General features: G+C 47.6%; 1 protein-coding gene across 1 annotated transcript; it reads right to left on the bottom strand.

Annotated features, from left to right (window-relative positions):
• Positions 1 to 3,103: 3,103 nt before the first annotated feature.
• On the bottom strand, positions 3,104 to 17,922 carry Med20 (mediator complex subunit 20). Its single transcript, XM_052745557.1, has 4 exons — positions 17,794 to 17,922; positions 14,262 to 14,416; positions 6,725 to 6,978; positions 3,104 to 4,512 (listed from the first exon to the last, which is right to left on the bottom strand). Exons 1-4 carry the CDS (start codon positions 17,805 to 17,807, stop codon positions 4,297 to 4,299), a joined length of 639 nt encoding a protein of 212 aa, XP_052601517.1. The 5' UTR covers positions 17,808 to 17,922; the 3' UTR covers positions 3,104 to 4,296.
• Positions 17,923 to 18,033: the final 111 nt, after the last annotated feature.

Raw genomic sequence — 18,033 nt, 5'->3', positions numbered from 1 at the left:
TAACACAGAACATTCTTTGTATCAAGTGAATTGTACCCTGCTACTAAGCAGTGAGTCCACAACTTCCCATCATTTCTTCCAGTCTGCTTTCTGTCTTTTGTGAGATAGGTTCTCATTCTATAACCCAGGCTAGCCTTCAACTGTTGCATCTGCCTCCCTGTGGCCAGATTACAGTCATGTGCCTCACTGCCTAACTTTCCACCTTAAACATTCCAATCCATCATCAACATCAGAACTATTAAGAGCCAGAGACAGGCTGGAAAGATGGCTCAGTGGTTAAGAGCACTGGCTGCTCGTCCAAAGGACCTGGCTTTGATTCTAGCACCATATGGGTGCTCACAAACATCTGTAACTGTGCCCTCTTCTGGCCCCTGTGGGCACCAGACATACATGTGGGCCACACACACATATATGCAGACAAAGCATAAAATTAAAAAAAAAAAAGATAAAGATAAAAGAGAAGCCAGAGACAGCATCTCCATGTTCACAAAGCATAATATATTTATTTCTCTTTCAACATCTCTACAATTCCACTATACAGAAAGCAGGCTTTATTCCCACTATACAGATCTAACCCAAAGAGCAAATTTGATTTAGTGAAGCCCAGTACTACAGCTAGCTCCCAATCAGCTGTCTCCTACCCGGCGTTCTCACCCCTTTGACTGGCAACCCCAGCACACCTGTCACAAGCCCAGCCTTGCCTTTCCCACACAATGAAAGATCCCACTGTTAGATTCAGTTCCAGGACAACCCAGGTGACATAAATGTACTCTCCAAACTTCCCTTTTTGAAGTATTTAGTGTGTGTGCGGGTATGTGCACACGTTAGGGGGAGTACAGACATGACATGCTGTCCCCGGACCTGTGAAATCAGCACGTTTGTGGGCTTGCTTCTCTTTCCACCTTCCTTGGACTGAACTCAGATGGCTTGGTTTGAGCGGCAAGTGCCTTTACCTGGCAAGCCATCTCGCAGGCCTTAAATTATTTATTTTTGTTTTTTTTTTAAGACAGTGTCAGCTGGGCGGTGGTGGCGCGCGTCTTTAATCCCAGCACTCAGGAGGCAGTGAGTTCAAGGCCATCCTGGGCTACAGAGTGAGTTCCAGGAAAGGCACAAAGCTACACAGAGAAACCCTGTCTCGAAAAACAAAACAAAACAAACAACAACAAGACAGTGTCTATATAGTCTTAGATGTCCTGGAGCTCACGATATAGAGGCTCGCCTCAAACTCAAGAGTTCCTCCTGTCTCTGCCTCCTGAGTGCTGAGATTAAAGGTGTGCTGGGCTGCATTCTCTTTTTAATGAACTCCAAAGAAAGTTCAGTATAATCTACATAACCCTTAAAAATGAGCCTATATGGGGCTGGAGAGATGGCTCAGAGGTTAAGAGCACTGGCTGCTCTCCCAGAGGTCCTGAGTTCAATTCCCAGCAACCACATGGTGGCTCACAACCATCTGTAATGAGATCTGGTGCCCTCTTCTGGACTGCAGTCATATATGCTGTATACATAGTAAATAAATAAATTAAAAAAAAAAAAAATGAGCCTATATGTAGGTAGAGAGATGGCTCAGGGATTAGAGTGTAAAAGTCTCTTCTTGAGGAACCCAGTTCAGTTCCCAGCATCCAGGTCAGCATGTTCACAATTGTGTATGACTCCAGCTCCAAGGCATATGCCCTCTTCTGGCTTCCTCAGGCACTGCACTTACATGCACATGCACACACGCGCACACAATTTAAAATATTTTAAAGTTAGCCTGTACTATAGGGCCTGGAATAGCTATGTTGGAAAATGAAACAGAATGCAAGAAAATCAAGAATCTTTAGCCAGGCAGCAGTGGTGCTCACCTTTAATCTCAGCACTCGGGATGCAGAGCCAGACGGATCTCCATGAGTTCGAGTCCAGCCTGTTCTACAGAGTGAGATCCAGGACAGGCACCAAAACTACACAGAGAAACCCTGTCTCAAAAAAGAAAAAAAAAAAAAAAAAGAAAGAAAAACAAAGACTCTGCCTTGGAACTGAGGAGATAGCTCTGTCAGTGAGGTGCTTGCCGGGCACACGAGGACCTGAGTCCAGTCCCCAGCAGCCAGGTAAAAAGGCAAGTGTGGAGGAATACGTGTGTAATCGCAGCAGATTCCTGAGGCTTGCTGGCCAGCAAGTCTGGCTGAATAAGAAGCCCCAGATTCTAGTATTTATAAAATGATAATCATCCCTCTTTCCCTTAAATTTATACAAATAATCCCAACGTGTACACAACTGGAACTTTCAAGCAGTTACGTGATGACAGCTGTGTCCCACAGTATTCCAAGAAGCCGCATCCAGATTTGCACATGGTGGCCAGATGACACACGGTCTTCCCACCAGTCACAGTTCAGTCCTGTGCTCTGCCAGCAGAGCCATCACCCGCTCCATTATCGGGTTCTGCTGAGGCAGGTTCTTTCAGTGCCATGCTCCCATTAAGTGACAAGGACAAAGCAAAGCACTCATGTGGCCATTCTTCAAGCTTCATCTCATGTCACTAGGTTTAAAGCTAGTCAAACCTGAGTTCAAATGGAAAAGAGCAGAGTGAAAAGACTGAAGAGAAAGCCCAGTAGTTAAGAGTGCTTGCCGCTCCTACAGAAGACCTGACCCAGTTCCCAGCACCCACGTCTGCCTGGAACACCAACCAGGGAATCGGATGCCTCCTTCTGGCTCCTAAGGGCACCGTGCGCATGGCCTGGCGGGCGTGGTGTGGAGCGCGCGCGCGCACACACACACACACACACACACACACACACACACACACACACACACACACACAAATAATTAAAAACAAAAATCTTTAAAAAAACCAAAACACCAAAATAAAGAACACTGGGAATGTGCAAGTAAGCCAACTACAACTAACAAGATGTTGATTGCACACGCTTCTCTTTATCTTCTAAGAACTGGGCCCCTTCTTATGTACGTGCCAGGAGTCCATGTTTACTGCATTTAACAGCTGTGTTTTCAGGAGTACGTATGTTCAAAATTCTGCCTGCACATTGTCTCACCCACAGAAGATCTGAGGCAACCTATAGAGAGTACAAAGTAAAGAGACTGCAACAAGACCAAACATAGACGGCCCAAATGTAGTATTTGTAGATTTTATTGTGATACCTAAAACATACCTCAATTTTTAAAGTGCAGAAACAAAACGAACAAACATTAACTAACAACAAAAGCGAGGGAAAGGAACAGTGAGCAACGTGGATAACAGACCCTACAGCCAGAGCTAGGGTAAGTGTGAGCAGCGCCTGGCAGCTGCAGTATGTAAGACATGCGCTGGGACGTCTGCTTAGCGGACTTGAGGACAGACTCCTCAGTGACACCTACACTCTGTATACTAACCATTTTCCCAAGCCTATCTATGTGCATCTCAAATGTTAGCCTGGTTAACTGTTTCTGTGGCAGGGGTGAGGTAGGTAAGCAGTGGTATCAATGAGTAACTTCAAGGCTCACGTTTGACAAGAAGACAACGTGTGAAGCACAGCAGGAGATCCTAGACAAAGTGATGTGAGCAACTCTGGCAGGAACCTCCCTTCTCTCTCTCTTCCCAGTGGACTGTGAATATGGAGCTAATGAGTGCGCGCAGATCCTGTGGTAAGGAAAACATTACTGGGGTGACCCACCAATAAGATGTAAGAAGCCTAGTTTGTGCTAACCCTACAGTTAATTCGCCCTGGGGAACTGACTGCCTCTGAACTATTGGGTAAGAAAAGATAAAATGTGCAGGAAGAGCCCACGCTTTGGTGTTGCTGTAGCAGCCTAGCCTATGGGTTCACACACTTCAAAACAGAAAGGGAGGCCATCAGAGTTCAAAGGATGAAAGCAACACTCGAGCAGACTCAGTTCTGTTCGCCATCACTACGGCCAATAGCCAGAAAGCGAGAGCAATCCAGTCACGCCACCCAACCATCTCCAGGAGAGGCCAGCCACGTCCTCAAGCAGGGGCTTCCACCCAGTACAGCCACAGTACAGCAGAGTGTGGCCACTGTGGCCTATACCAAATCCTCGGGAGCTGGGGTCACAGACAGTCTTCACCTTCAGAGCTGGCAGGGACCACCCTGTCCTGCCGATACCCTACAGCAGGAAAGGCCCAAGCTTCTCCATTCTTCACAATTACCATCCTTGAGGACAAGCCAAATCCAGTTAAGGCGTGAAGTAACAAACAGCTGAAATAGGTCAGGAGGGGGGTCCAGAGCCCCAGGACCCCGAGTGCAGCACCTGCTCCTCCTGGGCAGTACCCTGGTGACAGCTCAGCAGGTGGGCAGCTGCCAGTCACTAACGGATGCCAGCCACGGGCACTTGCTGCTGTTTTCGAATCTTGTTGAAGAGTTCCATGTACTGTATCATGGTATCTGCTGGCCCATACACAGCATCATGTCTGTTCCCAAATACTGTGGGGGCCCCTGGCGTGTGGCTACCTAGAAAACTCTGTAGGAACTCAAGCAGGAGGCTCCAGCAGTCACTAGCCACCACACAAGGGCCATACTCCACCTGGGACAGAAGAAGACAGCAAGGGTAAGGACAAGGACCAGGCTTGCTTCTCTCCCTCCTCCTACCACTGCTACCATTCAGAGTTACACATTGAAAAGACTACAGAATCTTGGTCCTGGAGGTTCCTGAAAAGAAACTGCCACTAGGGTAATTTCTCTACCAGGGATGCTCCCCAGAATCACTTTCCTCTGGTTCTTACTCTGTGACAGGATTTAACTGTGTAGCTCAAGCTGGCCTTGAACTTGTTATGTAGCCAAGCTAGCCTCAAACTCAGAATCCTCTGGCCTCCACCCCCTAAGTGCTGAGACAGGAGGCATGCACCAGCCTTGGGAATCCTTATTTTCTACATGCTCTACAGGAAACTACAGTCTGCAGGACTCTCAACAGCCTGATTCCCTACGCCAAATGCCTTTCAGGGGATTTTTGTTTTTGTTTTTTTCAAGACAGGGTTTCTCTGTGCAGTGCTGGCTGTCCTGGAACTTGCTTCATAGAGCAGGTTGGCCTTGAACTCAAGAGACTCGCCAGCCTCTGCCTCCCGAGTGCTGGGATTAAAGGTGTGTGTCACCACTGCCCGGCTGGTATTTCAAAACTAGCTTCAAAGAAGTTTGTGTTTCAGCTTTGCTTGATTACTAAATGACACATTTCAAAAGATAGGCCCTGCAAGCTTATATCTTGTTTTATTTTGTTTTTTAAAACCTCAGTTAATGCTGGACACACGACAGGCTGTGGACTTTCATTTGGAAAGCTATCTACTGCCACACTCCCCATATGCCACTTTCAACACCTATATATTTAGGGTCAAAGATGAAGGCTACCAGCCAATAAAGATGCTTGCCATCAAACCTGATAACCTGAGTTCGATCCCCAGGACCCACATGGTAAGAAGAAAGAACTGATCGCTCTGATCTCCACTCATGTGCTGTGCACATGTACACCTACACCTACAATAAATAAATGGAGCAATCTTTTTGACTAAAAAACCAACTGGATGAAGGCATCTCATATGCATATTCATGCCAGAAGGAAAGGTTCCACAGCTCTGGACACCTCTCATAAGACAAGGAGAGGTACAGAGGCACATGACTGACATCCCACCTCCCACACACCCCTCAGAAAGCTGTCCACTCTGGCCCTTCTTGGGAAGGGTGGTTGGTGTCTCTATATCCTATCCTCTGCTTTCCTGACTATGGCTTCAATTTTCTGCAAGTGAGTCTTGCTAAGCTTTTTACTTGCCGTGAACCCACTTCAACCCTAGGCCAGAGATTGAATGTTGCTCTTGAGAGTGGAGTTGGTTCCTAGCACCCACATGGTGACTAACAACTTTAAAAAGCCTTTGACTCGCCGGGCGGTGGTGGCGCAGCCAGGCGGTGGTGGCGCACGCCTTTAATCCCAGCACTCAGGAGGCAGAGCCAGGCGGATCTCTGTGAGTTCGAGGCCAGCCTGGGCTACCAAGTGAGTTCCAGGAAAGGCGCAAAGCTACACAGAGAAACCCTGTCTTGAAAAACCAAAAAAAAAAAAAAGCCTTTGACTCCAATTCCAGGGCATCAATCAAATGCCTTCTTCTAGCCTCTGTAGGCACTGCACACGTGGTACACAGACATACACACAGGCAAAATACCAACACACACAAAATAAAAAATAAATCTAAAAAATCTCTTAGGGAAACATGGTGGCTCACTCTTATAATCCCAGCACTTTGTAGGCTGAGATATAAGGATTGCATGAATTCAAGAGCAGGCTACATTACAGGCTAAGACTGACTCCCTCTCTCCCCCCTTCTCTCCCTTTCTCCCTCTCTCCCCTCTCAAGCACCAAGGCCTGCTCTGCACCTTCAGCACCACACAAACCAGGCATGGTGAAATACATCTATAATCCCAGCACTCAGAGGTGATGGCACAAGAATTAGAGTTCAAGCCAAATGAGACTGTCTTAAACAAACAAACAACAGAAGAAAGAAGCTGGGCATAATGGTACACTCCTGAAATCTCAGTGCTTGGGGGCAGAAGCAGGAGGACCATAAATTTATCAAGCTTGGGTACAAAGTAAGTTCAAGGCCTGAGACATGAGTCTGCCCCGACCCCAAACAAAAGACCCCTGTAGTAGAGGCAAGATAGATACTGAATAGTCTGAACCAAGCAGGCCCTGGGAAACTTCTAGAACCCCTGTTGTGCAGCCCATAGCATAGTCCACTTGTCCTTCACCAAGGTCTTACCTCCACAGAGATGCCACGGGCACTGGGCCCCATTGTGACCGTGCCCACCTTCACCAGGAAGTCACAGTACTGGTAGCGAGTGCCCCGGGTCTCGATCTTGCTGGCCTTGGCACTCTGGAAGAAACCCTTGAGCTTCACCATGAGCACATCGAAGTTGGTGTCAGCAACCAGACAAGGGCCGTTCTCAAAGAGGGCAAAGCAGCTCAGCGGGTACTCAGAGTTGTGCATCACGTACATCAGCTTCCCGGCCTGGCCTGCAAGGGACAGACGGCCCACTCACGATCAGGACTTCTGTCAACTCACCCCAGGATAGTCAAGGGCACCAAACAAGGCCAGCCAGCAGTTGGTACCCTGGCAGTCTGAGAAGGGGAAGGATCCTTAAAAGCTGCCCTTCTCCAGAGAAGCTAGGTAACTGGAAAAGCCAGCCAGACAACAGGGGCTAAACCCACCTGAAGAGTACCCGGGGAGTCTCAGGGTGTCGAGAACAGTTGTGTGGTGAGCTCGCAGATGGCTACTTTATCATCATGATTAGTAAGCCATACAGAGACTCTTTTCTAGATTATCATCTGTCATAAATAAAACTAAGGGCTGGTGGTGTTGCTTGGCAATAAATACTGGCCTAGCCCTAAGTTCCAGCCCCAGAACGTCAAACATAAAAGTAAAACAGAAGTAACAACATCTGGCATATCTCTCAACCTCAGCAAATGCCTCCTTTGAACTGTACATGTTTACTGGGCATGGTGGTGCACGCCTTTATTCCAGCACTCAGGAAGCAGAGGCAGGCAGAGCTCCCTGAGTTCGAGGCCAGCCTGGTCTACAAAGAGAGTTGCAGGACAGGTAGGGCTGTTACACAGAGAAGAAATCGAAATGCTCCTGCGGAGGCTCTGGAATAGGAAGCCTGTGAACGTTAGGCTAGCACAGCAGGCAGGCAACAGCCAAGTTGAGTTAAGTTTTATCTGCCATGCCTTCAAAAGCTGGCAGTGCCTCCTGCAGGTAAGGACAAAAGCTTGCAGGTGTTGGGGAGACAGCTAGGAAAGCAAGTACACTACGAAGGAACCTGGGCTCTGGGAACGGAAGCTGTACTTTCAAGCCCCTTTCTAGTCTCTGCTTCCTCATTATGTACTATTGTTTTAGTTGGTTAGATTTGGTTTGGTTTTTTCTTTTCTTTTTTTAAATTTACTTTTATTTTACGTTTATTGGGGTTTTTTTTTTAAAGATTTATTATTTATGATGTATACAGTGTTCTGCCTGCACACCAGAAGAGGGCACCAGATCTTATTACAGATGGTTGTGAGCCACCATGTGGGTGCTGGGAATTGAACTCAGGACCTCTGGAAGAGCAGCCAGTGCTCTTACCCTCTGAGCCACCTCTCCAGCCCTGTTTATTGGTGTTTTGCACGTATGTGGTGTGAGGGTGTCAGAAGCCCTGGAACTGGAGCTGCAGACAGTTGTGAGCTGCCATGCGGATGCCAGGTCCTCTGGAAGAGCAGCCAGCGCTCTGAACGCTCATCTCTCCAGCACCACCACCTCCCTTTTTATCTTCTTCTGTTTTGAGAGACAGGGTTCACCTGTGTGGCCTGGCTGGCCTTGAACTCAGAGATTACACTGCCTCTACCTCCCGAGTGCTAGGATTAAAGGCGTGTGCCACCACTTGGCTTGATTTGGTTTTTTGAAATAGGGTCTTGTTACATAACCCAGAAAGGTCTGGAATGTGGCTGTAACTCCCTAATGCTGGAATTACCGGAGTGTGCTACCAAAGCTGGCTTGATTTCCTTGTTGCTTACTTTGTGGTACTGGGCTACAGAGCTAGACCCCTGAGTTTTGCACACGCTAGGCTGGCGCTCCCCACTGAACAGCCCCGGCTCACTCACTGATTCTACTGGTTTTCTAGATGCTTTTTCTTCAAAGATGGGGGATTAACTATGTATCTCTGGACAGTCTGGAACCCTCTATGTAGCCCAGGCTGGCCTCGAACTCAAGAGATCCGCCTGGCTCTGCCTCCCGAGTGCTGGATTAAAGGCGTGTGCCATCACCGCCCGGCCTCCTGCTGAACCTTCTTATCTGCTTTTCTACAGGCTTTCTCCAAAGAGGGAGAGCTATGTATATATTTTTTTATACAGGACTTGGAAGAAGGCAAAACATTGAACCCAAAATTCTCCTTCACACACTACAAGAGAGCAGATGGCCACAATTTGAAATACTTACTATCCACTCAAAACCATCCATCTTCAAACCCTGCCTGCTCCTCCAACTGCATGTCCTTGCCTACTTTGTTCTTAAGAACGCACTAAGCCCAATTAGTGCTATCTGCATGTGCATGAGTGGGGGCCACCATCTTACGTTTGGAGATGGGGCTCTCACTGAACCCAGAGCAAGGCTATCAGGCCAGCAAACCCCAGGGATCCTCCTCATCTCTACCTCCCCAGCTCTGGGATGACAACAATGTGCTGCTGCTGCTGCTGCACTCACCTTTTTTTGAGACAGTGCCTCACTATGTAGCTCTGGCTGGAACTCTGTCCTAGAACCCATTATGCAGACCAGGCTGGCCTCAAACTCACAGAGCTCCGCCTTCCTCTGCCTCCCCAGTGCTGGGATTAAAGGTATGCACCACCATGCCTGGCTTGAACCCAACTTTTAAAGTGGGTTCTAGGGATCCAAACTCCAACTCTCATGCTTACAAGACAAGAAGTTTACCAATGAGGCCATCTCCCTAGCCCCCTAAAGCCTTTTATTTATTTAATTTACATTTATGTCACGGGGCAGGGGCACACATGTGTCATGGCATGTGTATGATTCAGAGGAGAGCACTTGGGAGAGTCTGATCTCTCCTTCCACCATGTAGGTCCTGGGGATAAAATTCAAGTGTCAGACTCAGTGGCAAGCACCTTTACCATTTTGCCAACCACCACCACCACGCCCCACCCCCAACCCCGCCCACCCCTCCAAAAAAAACTTTAAAAAGGTGGCTCAAGTCTGTAATCCTAGCACTGGAAGGCTGAGGCTGAGGGTGCGGAGAGCGACAAAATAAATAAATAAACACAATATGGTAGCTCTGTGCACTCAAGAGGCTTGGGCAGTATAACTGTCCCAAGTTTGGGCTACACAGCAAGACCCTATCTGGAAAAGATAAAGAGGGCCAGGAAGACAACTCAATAGGTTAAGGCTCTTGTTGCCAATCCTGACAACCTGAGTGTGATCTCTGGGAGATGGTGGGAGAGCCCCAACGCCTGCAAGTTGTCCTCTGACCTCTACCTCCTTGTTCGGGTGCACGTATATACACATATACACACATGAAGTAAAAATATAGATAAACAGATGCACAAATCTACTTTGAAAAATGGGACTGGGGGCTGGGAAGATAGCTCAGTGATGACCTAATTTCTAATCCTCAGCACCCAGGTAAAAAACCTGGAAGGCTGTACATGTCTGTGATCCCAGTGTCGGGAGCAGAGAGAGGTGGATCCTGAGATCCACTGGACAGTCAGTTATCCAAAATGTCCAGCTTCCAGCTCAGGGAGAGGTCCTGTACTGTGGGATGGTCTGTATGTCAAATGTGTTGCTGATTGGTCAATAAATAAATCACTGATTGGCCCGTGGCCAGGCAGGAAGTATAGGCGGGACAAGGAGGAGAATAGAGCTGGGAAGTGGAAGGCTGAGTGGGGAGACACTGCCAGCCGCCATCAGGACAAGGAAGATGTAAAGTACCGGTAAGCCACAAGCCACGTGGCAAGGTATAGATTAATAAAAATGGATTAATTTAAGCTGTAAGAACAGTTAGCAAGAAGCCTGCCACAGCCATACAGTTTGTAAGCAATATAAGTCTCTGTGTTTACTTGGTTGGGTCTGAGCGGTTGTGGGACTGGCGGGTGAGAGAGATTTGTCCTGACTGTGGGTCAGGCAGGAAAACTCTAGCTACAAATGGTGCCCAACGTGGTGGCAAGAGTTTCCACCTAAAACCTGAGAAAAGATTCTAAAACGGAGCTAAAAACAGTTCCTAATTGTCTCTCTCAAATGAGCGACAGCTGCTGGTTTGAGCTACTGGCGGGTTCCTAGCGTGCGCGCTCGACCTGCGGTATGGCGGAAATGAGGCCTCTGCAAATGGCACATTAAGCTGCTTGATGGATTTAGCCTTTGCTAGTACAAAACAAAAAAAAAAAAGAGGTTTCTGGGCTACACGCTGCTTGGATAAAAACATAGACCCACGATGGCTCCCAGAGCTGGCGGTAAGCATACCGCCGCCATGTTGGGAAGCTGAGGTGGGCGGAGCCAACAGCCACAGCTGCTACAGTTTAAAGCAATAGATTCACAATAAGACAGATTTAGATGTAATAGTTTACAATGTATGTAAAATATATATATATACGTAGGCTTGAAAGAGACAAAAAAGGTAATATATGGTGATATATACAGTTATATAAACAAATACATAGTTTTAAAAAATAAAGTCTTTAAAGAGACAGTAAAATTAATATAAAAAATAAGCCACGTAAAGATGAATATTACACAGAGAATCTGGATTATGTTCTCTTTGATATTCGTAACTGAAGAAAAACATTTGATTACAAAAGCTGTTGAGTTATGCCAAAATGTATATTTTAAAGGTACCTTGACTTCAAAATTTAGATGTAAGGATATGTTGCTTTGGAAAAGAGTCTCTTTTGTTCCCACAGAAAGCCAGAGACTATGGATTTGTTCCAGATTAAGATACATCAGGTTTGACCAGCCAAGACCCCCTGAAAGGTGACACCAAGGCCCAGATGATCCAACATCCAGAACCGTTTCAAGGCAACTGGCTCAGACGATACACCCTCATGGACTACTCCATAATCCTAAAATATTCTTTGTGTCCCCATAAGATACAGCGCCCTCCTCCAGCAGGAAGTAGTAAGAAAAGCTACGCCCAAATTCCCAAATATACCAAGCTGACTTTGGAGATATGTAAAGGTTAAAACCTTCCTTTTTAAGAAAAGAAAAGGGGAAGTACTGTGGGATGGTCTGTATGTCAAATGTGTTGCTGATTGGTCAATAAATAAATCACTGATTGGCCCGTGGCCAGGCAGGAAGTATAGGCGGGACAAGGAGGAGAATAGAGCTGGGAAGTGGAAGGCTGAGTGGGGAGACACTGCCAGCCGCCATCAGGACAAGGAAGATGTAAAGTACCAGTAAGCCACAAGCCACGTGGCAAGGTATAGATTAATAGAAATGGGTTAATTTAAGCTGTAAGAACAGTTAGCAAGAAGCCTGTCACGGCCATACAGTTTGTAACCAATATAAGTCTCTGTGTTTACTTGGTCGGGTTTGAGCGGCTTGGGACTGGCGGGTGAGAGAGATTTGTCCTGACTGTGGGCCAGGCAGGAAAACTCTAGCTACAGTCCTGTCTCGAGGCAATCGACAGAGCAGAGAAGAAAGCACCCCACATCCAATGTCCTCCTCTAGCCTTCACAGGGGTGCACACGCACAACCTCTTAAACCCACACTCCAGTGCATGCCCCCCACAAACACCAAAACGAAACAAAAACCACACACACAAATAAGGCTAGTGATGGGTCAGAGGTAAAGGTGCCTGCTGCTAAGCCTGATAAATTAAGTCTGATCCCTGGGATCCACATGACGGGAGGAGAACACAGGCTCCAGAAAGCTGCTTTTGAATTTCATACCCATGCCATGGTGCTCAAGCTCGTGAGCCCATGTGCGCACACACACACACCCACACCCCCCACACCCCCACCCACTAAATGAACAAATGAATGAATAAAAAGGGTCTGGTAATGATAGTCCTTGCCTAGCATGCATGAAGACCTGGGTTCTAATCCCAGCACCACATAATCTGAATGTACACCTCAGATCCCAGTACTAGAAAGGTAGAAGCAGGAGGATCAGAAACACAAGGTCATCAGCTACAAAGCAAGTTCAAAGCTAGCCTGAGCTACATAAGACCTTATCTCAAAAAACCTAACTAATTAACTAATACAAAATAAAATTTTAAAAAGAGTGACTACCTGAAAGGGACCAGAAATCTAAGACTTTAGCATAAGAAAAGATCAAAGGAAAAACAGGACTTGAAGGAGGCTGTGGAAGAAGTACTTCCACCCCACGGGGCAGCAGGAAAGGTGGTATTCCAGCAGGGAAAAGAGTATAACAAGAAGCCGTCAAGATGGCTCGATGGTTCTCATCACTGACTGTTCTGTCAGGAGACTAGAGGGCAGATCTCGGCACCCACACCGGGTTGCCCACAAGTGCCTGGAACTTCAGCTCCAAGGGATCCTACACTCCCTTCTGGCCTCCATGGGCACCCATCTACATAAACAAAATAAAGCTGGGTATAGTGGTGTACTTCTTTATCTCAGCACTTGGGAGGCAGAGGCAGGCAGATCTCTGTGAGTTCAAGGCCATCCTGGTCTACAGAGTGAGTTCCAGAACAGCCGGGGCTACACAGTGAGACCCTGTTTCGAAAAAAAACAAACAAAATAAATAAAGTAAACAAATCCCTTGTTTAAAATGTTAGTAATGGAGAGGGAAAGCCGGCAGGAGGTCGGGAGTTCAGTGCCTTCCCTGTAGTGCACTGGCCTCTCTGCTGCCCCCTGCTGAGCTTAGCCGGCTCTGCACTGAGCCTCCAGCACCCATTCCTCAGTCTGCACTGCCAATTCACCTTTCACCTTTTTAAAATCCAGTTAATGGCATGTCAGTCCGCAGAGCCACTCAAAGTTGATCCTATTCTGTTCTCAGGTCTATACACTGGAATTACATATCTGATTCGTACTACATGAAGCTGCACTGCCTTGAAATTTTTAAAAAGCAACTAAGGACTTTGTGTGAGTAGAAAGGGGGATTGCTGGGGACTGAACCCAGGGCCTTACACATGCTTGGCGAGTGCGCTACCACTGAGCCATGACATCACCTCTTAGGACACTGTTTTTAATGTTTTATTTTATGCGTACAGCTGTTTTGCATTCGTGTATTTTAGTGCGCCACTTGCACCCCAGATGTCCACAGAGGGCACTGGGCACTGGATCCCCTAGGACTGGAGTTCCAAGTGGTTGTTCTGCCATGTGGGCGCTGGGAATCAAACCTGGGTCCTCTAGAAGAACAGCCAGTGCTCTCAACTGATGAGCCATCGCCCCAGCCCCAACACTATTCTTTAATGAAGAAAGCACTTCCGGGTGTTGTAGACAATTTGTTTTCCCTCTCACTCTCTAGCCCAGGCTGGCCTTGAATCCAAGTTCAGTTCCCAGCACCCATACCAGGTGGCTCACAACCACCTGTAACTCTGGCTCAAGGGGATCTGACACCATTAGCCTCCATAGGCACCTTCACTCACGTGCACATATCCACATACAGGAGTGTACACACTCTCGAGCACACACGCACACACGCACACACACACACACACACAATTAAAAATAAAAACAAATTTTTAATTCAACAAACAAGTAGGTCCAAACTGCAATGTGGCCATGGCAAACAGATGCCAATGAATAAAAATATGTGTGGGATTCCAAGCCAGCATCAAACCACCCGCTCACAGCCATCTACTCACCTTGGCCACCGAGGGTGGAGGCAGCTGTGTGGTAAGTCTCACAGTCCACACAAAATGTTCCTTGTTTCTCTGCCCCAAGCATCTCCAATTTCCTGGTGAGGAGCTCCACTGTCTGCTGGACACTCCTGCCCTCAGCCACAGGCATCTGGGACACACTGAAAAACACAACACCAAGTCAGCAGTGTCCAGAGACAGATATGTTCTGGCTCAGCCACTTCCCAAACAGGTAACAGATCAACAGGGCTAGGAATTACTTTAGACAACACTAACTCTGATCCCTGCCCCTTAAACCTGAGAAAGGAAGAGGCCCACAGTTCCCAAGGGTTCCTCTAACAAGGAGAGCACACGTCTCAAGTGTCTCACAAGGGGGGGGGGGGGGGCACATTAAGTTTTCTACCACATCAGCATTCCCCAAGTAAGGCATGTGTACCAACATTTAAGTGATGATTCTAGGTGATACACATTGCACACATTAAGTACCACTGAGTTGTACAGTGATTGTGATTGATGGTGTATGCTGCCAAGCTGAGAGAACCTAGAATCACTGATTATTTGTTAGAGACAGGGTCTCCGTACAGCCAAAGCTGATCTGGAGTTAGCTACATTAGCCCAAGTTGACCTCAGTCTTTTAGCAATCCTGTCTCAGCCTCCCAGGTGCTGGAATTACAGGTGTACACTTGGCTGAGACCTAGCTCTTTTTTTTCCCCCATTTTGTTTTGTTTTTGTTTTTTCGAGACAGGGTTTCTCTGTGTAGTTTTGGTGCCTGTCCTGGATCTTCCTCTGTAGACCAGGCTGGCCTCAAACTCACAGAGATCCGCCTGGCTCTGCCTCCCAAGTGCTGGGATTAAAGGCGTGCACCACCACGGCCCAGCTGAGACCTAGACTCCTGACTAAGTCTGTTGAGAGTCTATATTTAACTAAACCAGGAGTGGATAAACAGCTGAGCAGGACGGGCCCCTCCTCCTGACTAAGGACACAATGTGACCAGCCACTTCCTGCTATTTGGGCCCAAATAGTGAGTCAACATAAACTCTACCAGAAGTTGCTTCTGTCAGGACTGAGCCACAGGCAGCTGGCAGACTGTGCTCTAGACATTGTGCCCAGAGCTTTCCCACTATCAAAGAGTCCCATTTAACAGCACCAAGAACCAAGAGAAAGCAGCCCTCAAGTGCATCAGCCTAGAAAAAGAGGCTCAACAGTCGTTTCAAGAACTTCAATTGTTTCCCAGGTTTTCACCTTATGATGTAGCTTCCCCAAGGAGCAGCTTCCCCGTGGCAATTACTGTCAAGCACCAGCTCTGTGCAAGAACTGTAGGCCTTCTGATGGATTCCTTCTTTCTTTCTTTCTGTCTCTTTCTATTTTTAAGACAGGGTCTCACTATGTAGCTCTGGCTATCCTGGAACTCATTATGTAGCCCAGGCTAGCCTCCCAATTCACAAAAATCTGCCTGCCTCTGCCTCCCAAGTGCTGGGATCCAAGGTGTGCCCCTTCAGATGGAGTGACTGAACCTTCTAAAGGTCCTGTCCTGTATCAACTTACTGCAAATGGGGAAACTGAAATCACGAAGACTAAACGACCTGGACAAGGTCATACACTTAATGGACAGTATCATCAAGATTCAACGCCATGCAACCTGGCTCCTCCTCTGTGCTTTTTTTTGTTGTTTTGTTTGTTTCTTTATTTTTTGTTGAGGCAGGGTTTCTCTATGTAGACCCAGCTGTCCTGGAACTCACACGAGATCCACCTGCCCCTGCCTCTGCCTCCCGAGTGCCTCATCTACACTCTTTACCCATTCTCCTACACTGCCTCTAGGGATGTCATGGCCTGCTAATATTTATTAAATTTTATTTACTTATTTATTTATTTATTTGGTTTTTCAGGACAGGGTTGCTCTGTGTAGCCCTGGCTGTCCTGGAACTCAATTTGTAGACCAAGTTCAAGGCTGGCCTTGAACTCAGAAATCTGCCTGCCTCTGCTACCTGAGTACTGGGATCAAAGGCGTGAGCCACATTGACTGGCAAGGTAGAGTCTGCTAAAATGGATCTAAAGAGACTTTTGGAGCCCGAGAACTCACACTGCAGTCATTGCTCATCTGGAATTCACTACATGAGCCCCAGCTGACCTCACACTTGCCTTCTCCTGCTCGGCCTCCCATGTGCTGGAATTAGAGGAGCACACTTGGCTGAGATCTACTGTATGAACAGTAAATAAATAATAGCACAGATGGTACTTAACTGTATGAGAAAGTCATGACTTTTTCCAAACTACTGTGTTTTGTTTTACTTTACAATCAATCAGTTAGATAAATCTATTAAGTGGGAACCCTACTGTTACCAAAACCTGTACTCTGTTTGAAAAAAGCACCAATAAGCAATATATGAAACAGAAGGGAATCGCTAAACTGACACTGTGACAGAAATTCTGGGATTCTGAGAAAGTTGAACGGATACTAGTAGGTAGGGGAACCCTTTTCCCAGGGACTACCTTCTCTGTACAACGAACCCAAGGCAGGCAGGCATTGGTGGAGCACTCCTGTAATCCCAGGACGCAGGAGCAGAGGCAGGTGATCGGAAGTTACAGAGCACCTGTCCTACACGCCCGTAAAAGCACACATAAAGATGGGGGATGGCGGATTCTAGGGCTCAGAGACTCTACTGTGATTTCCATTTTCATCGCCGACAGGCACTCTTTACAGTGTGATGAGGCTGAGATGAGGCTCCTGGTGTCAACTGTGGAGCACGTAAAAAGCCTGCAAGAGCCTAGGCTACCTGAACAACTTCTCACACGCACCTTTCACTGAACAAACCTGTGGCCCGTAACTTGACGAACCCTGGCATCCAGGCATCTCTAACTGGGAAGATGCACACCACTCCCGAGATTTTTTAACGTGCTGAGACCTCGTGCTTTGTAATTAATGCCCAGGAAAGCACAGCATGCAGACGTTACCAACCACCTCTTTTTCCAAGTGAGATTTAAAACATGTTTGAGATAAAAAAAAGTCAATAAAAACTGACTCAAACATATAGGAAGTGGTTCCTGAATTGTTAACGTGCCTGGGACCCGATCTCCAAACCCTCAACAGTTCCCTCTCCCCTCCCTCTGACACTAGACCCAGTATCTTAAAGCGGCCAAATTAAAGCCAGGCTGCTATCACTGCAAGCAAAATGTAAAAGTCACTTTCTCCTTGCGCCCTTTTTCATCCCTGCCTGCAAATAATTCCTAGTCCAGAAACCCTATTTCCAACTTTTGGGTCCTACGGTACAAATGCCTCACGGATGGGAAGAAGTACCAAGAAAAAGAAGGTACAATTCCTGGCAGGTTCTCGGGATGAAGCGCTCGCTTTTGCAAAGGGATGCGTCTGGGAAGGAAGAAGCACCACACGGTGTCCCTTGCTCCACACGACCCGAAGACAGCTTTGCAGCCCGCGAGGAACGGAGAATCTCGGTCCGAATCCCCCTCTCCGGGCCACTACAGGCTTACAGGCGCCTTCGCGACCCCAAGCTCCGCCCCACAGAAACCCTTGCATTCCTACCAAGTCACTCCCATGGCGTAGGGTCAAAAAGGTGGCACTTCCAAACACTCCACTCAGAGAATCCAGAGGCCCACGGCAGGTGTAGCCACCTAAAGCAGGATGCAGGCGTGGAACGGGCTCCGGAAATACGCAAAAACTGAGCGCCAGGGCGGCGCGCCCACAGGAAAGGGGCGTGTCCGACCACCCCGGCGGTGACCTCCTCTAATACGTCATCGATCCGGCTCCGCCCCCAAGGCGCGC

Source organism: Peromyscus californicus, unplaced genomic scaffold, assembly GCF_007827085.1.
Source record: "Peromyscus californicus insignis strain IS unplaced genomic scaffold, ASM782708v3 Scaffold_19__1_contigs__length_69161282, whole genome shotgun sequence".
In the NCBI taxonomy this organism is placed as follows: Eukaryota; Metazoa; Chordata; class Mammalia; order Rodentia; family Cricetidae; genus Peromyscus; species Peromyscus californicus.
This window is presented reverse-complemented; position numbering and strand designations above follow the sequence as displayed.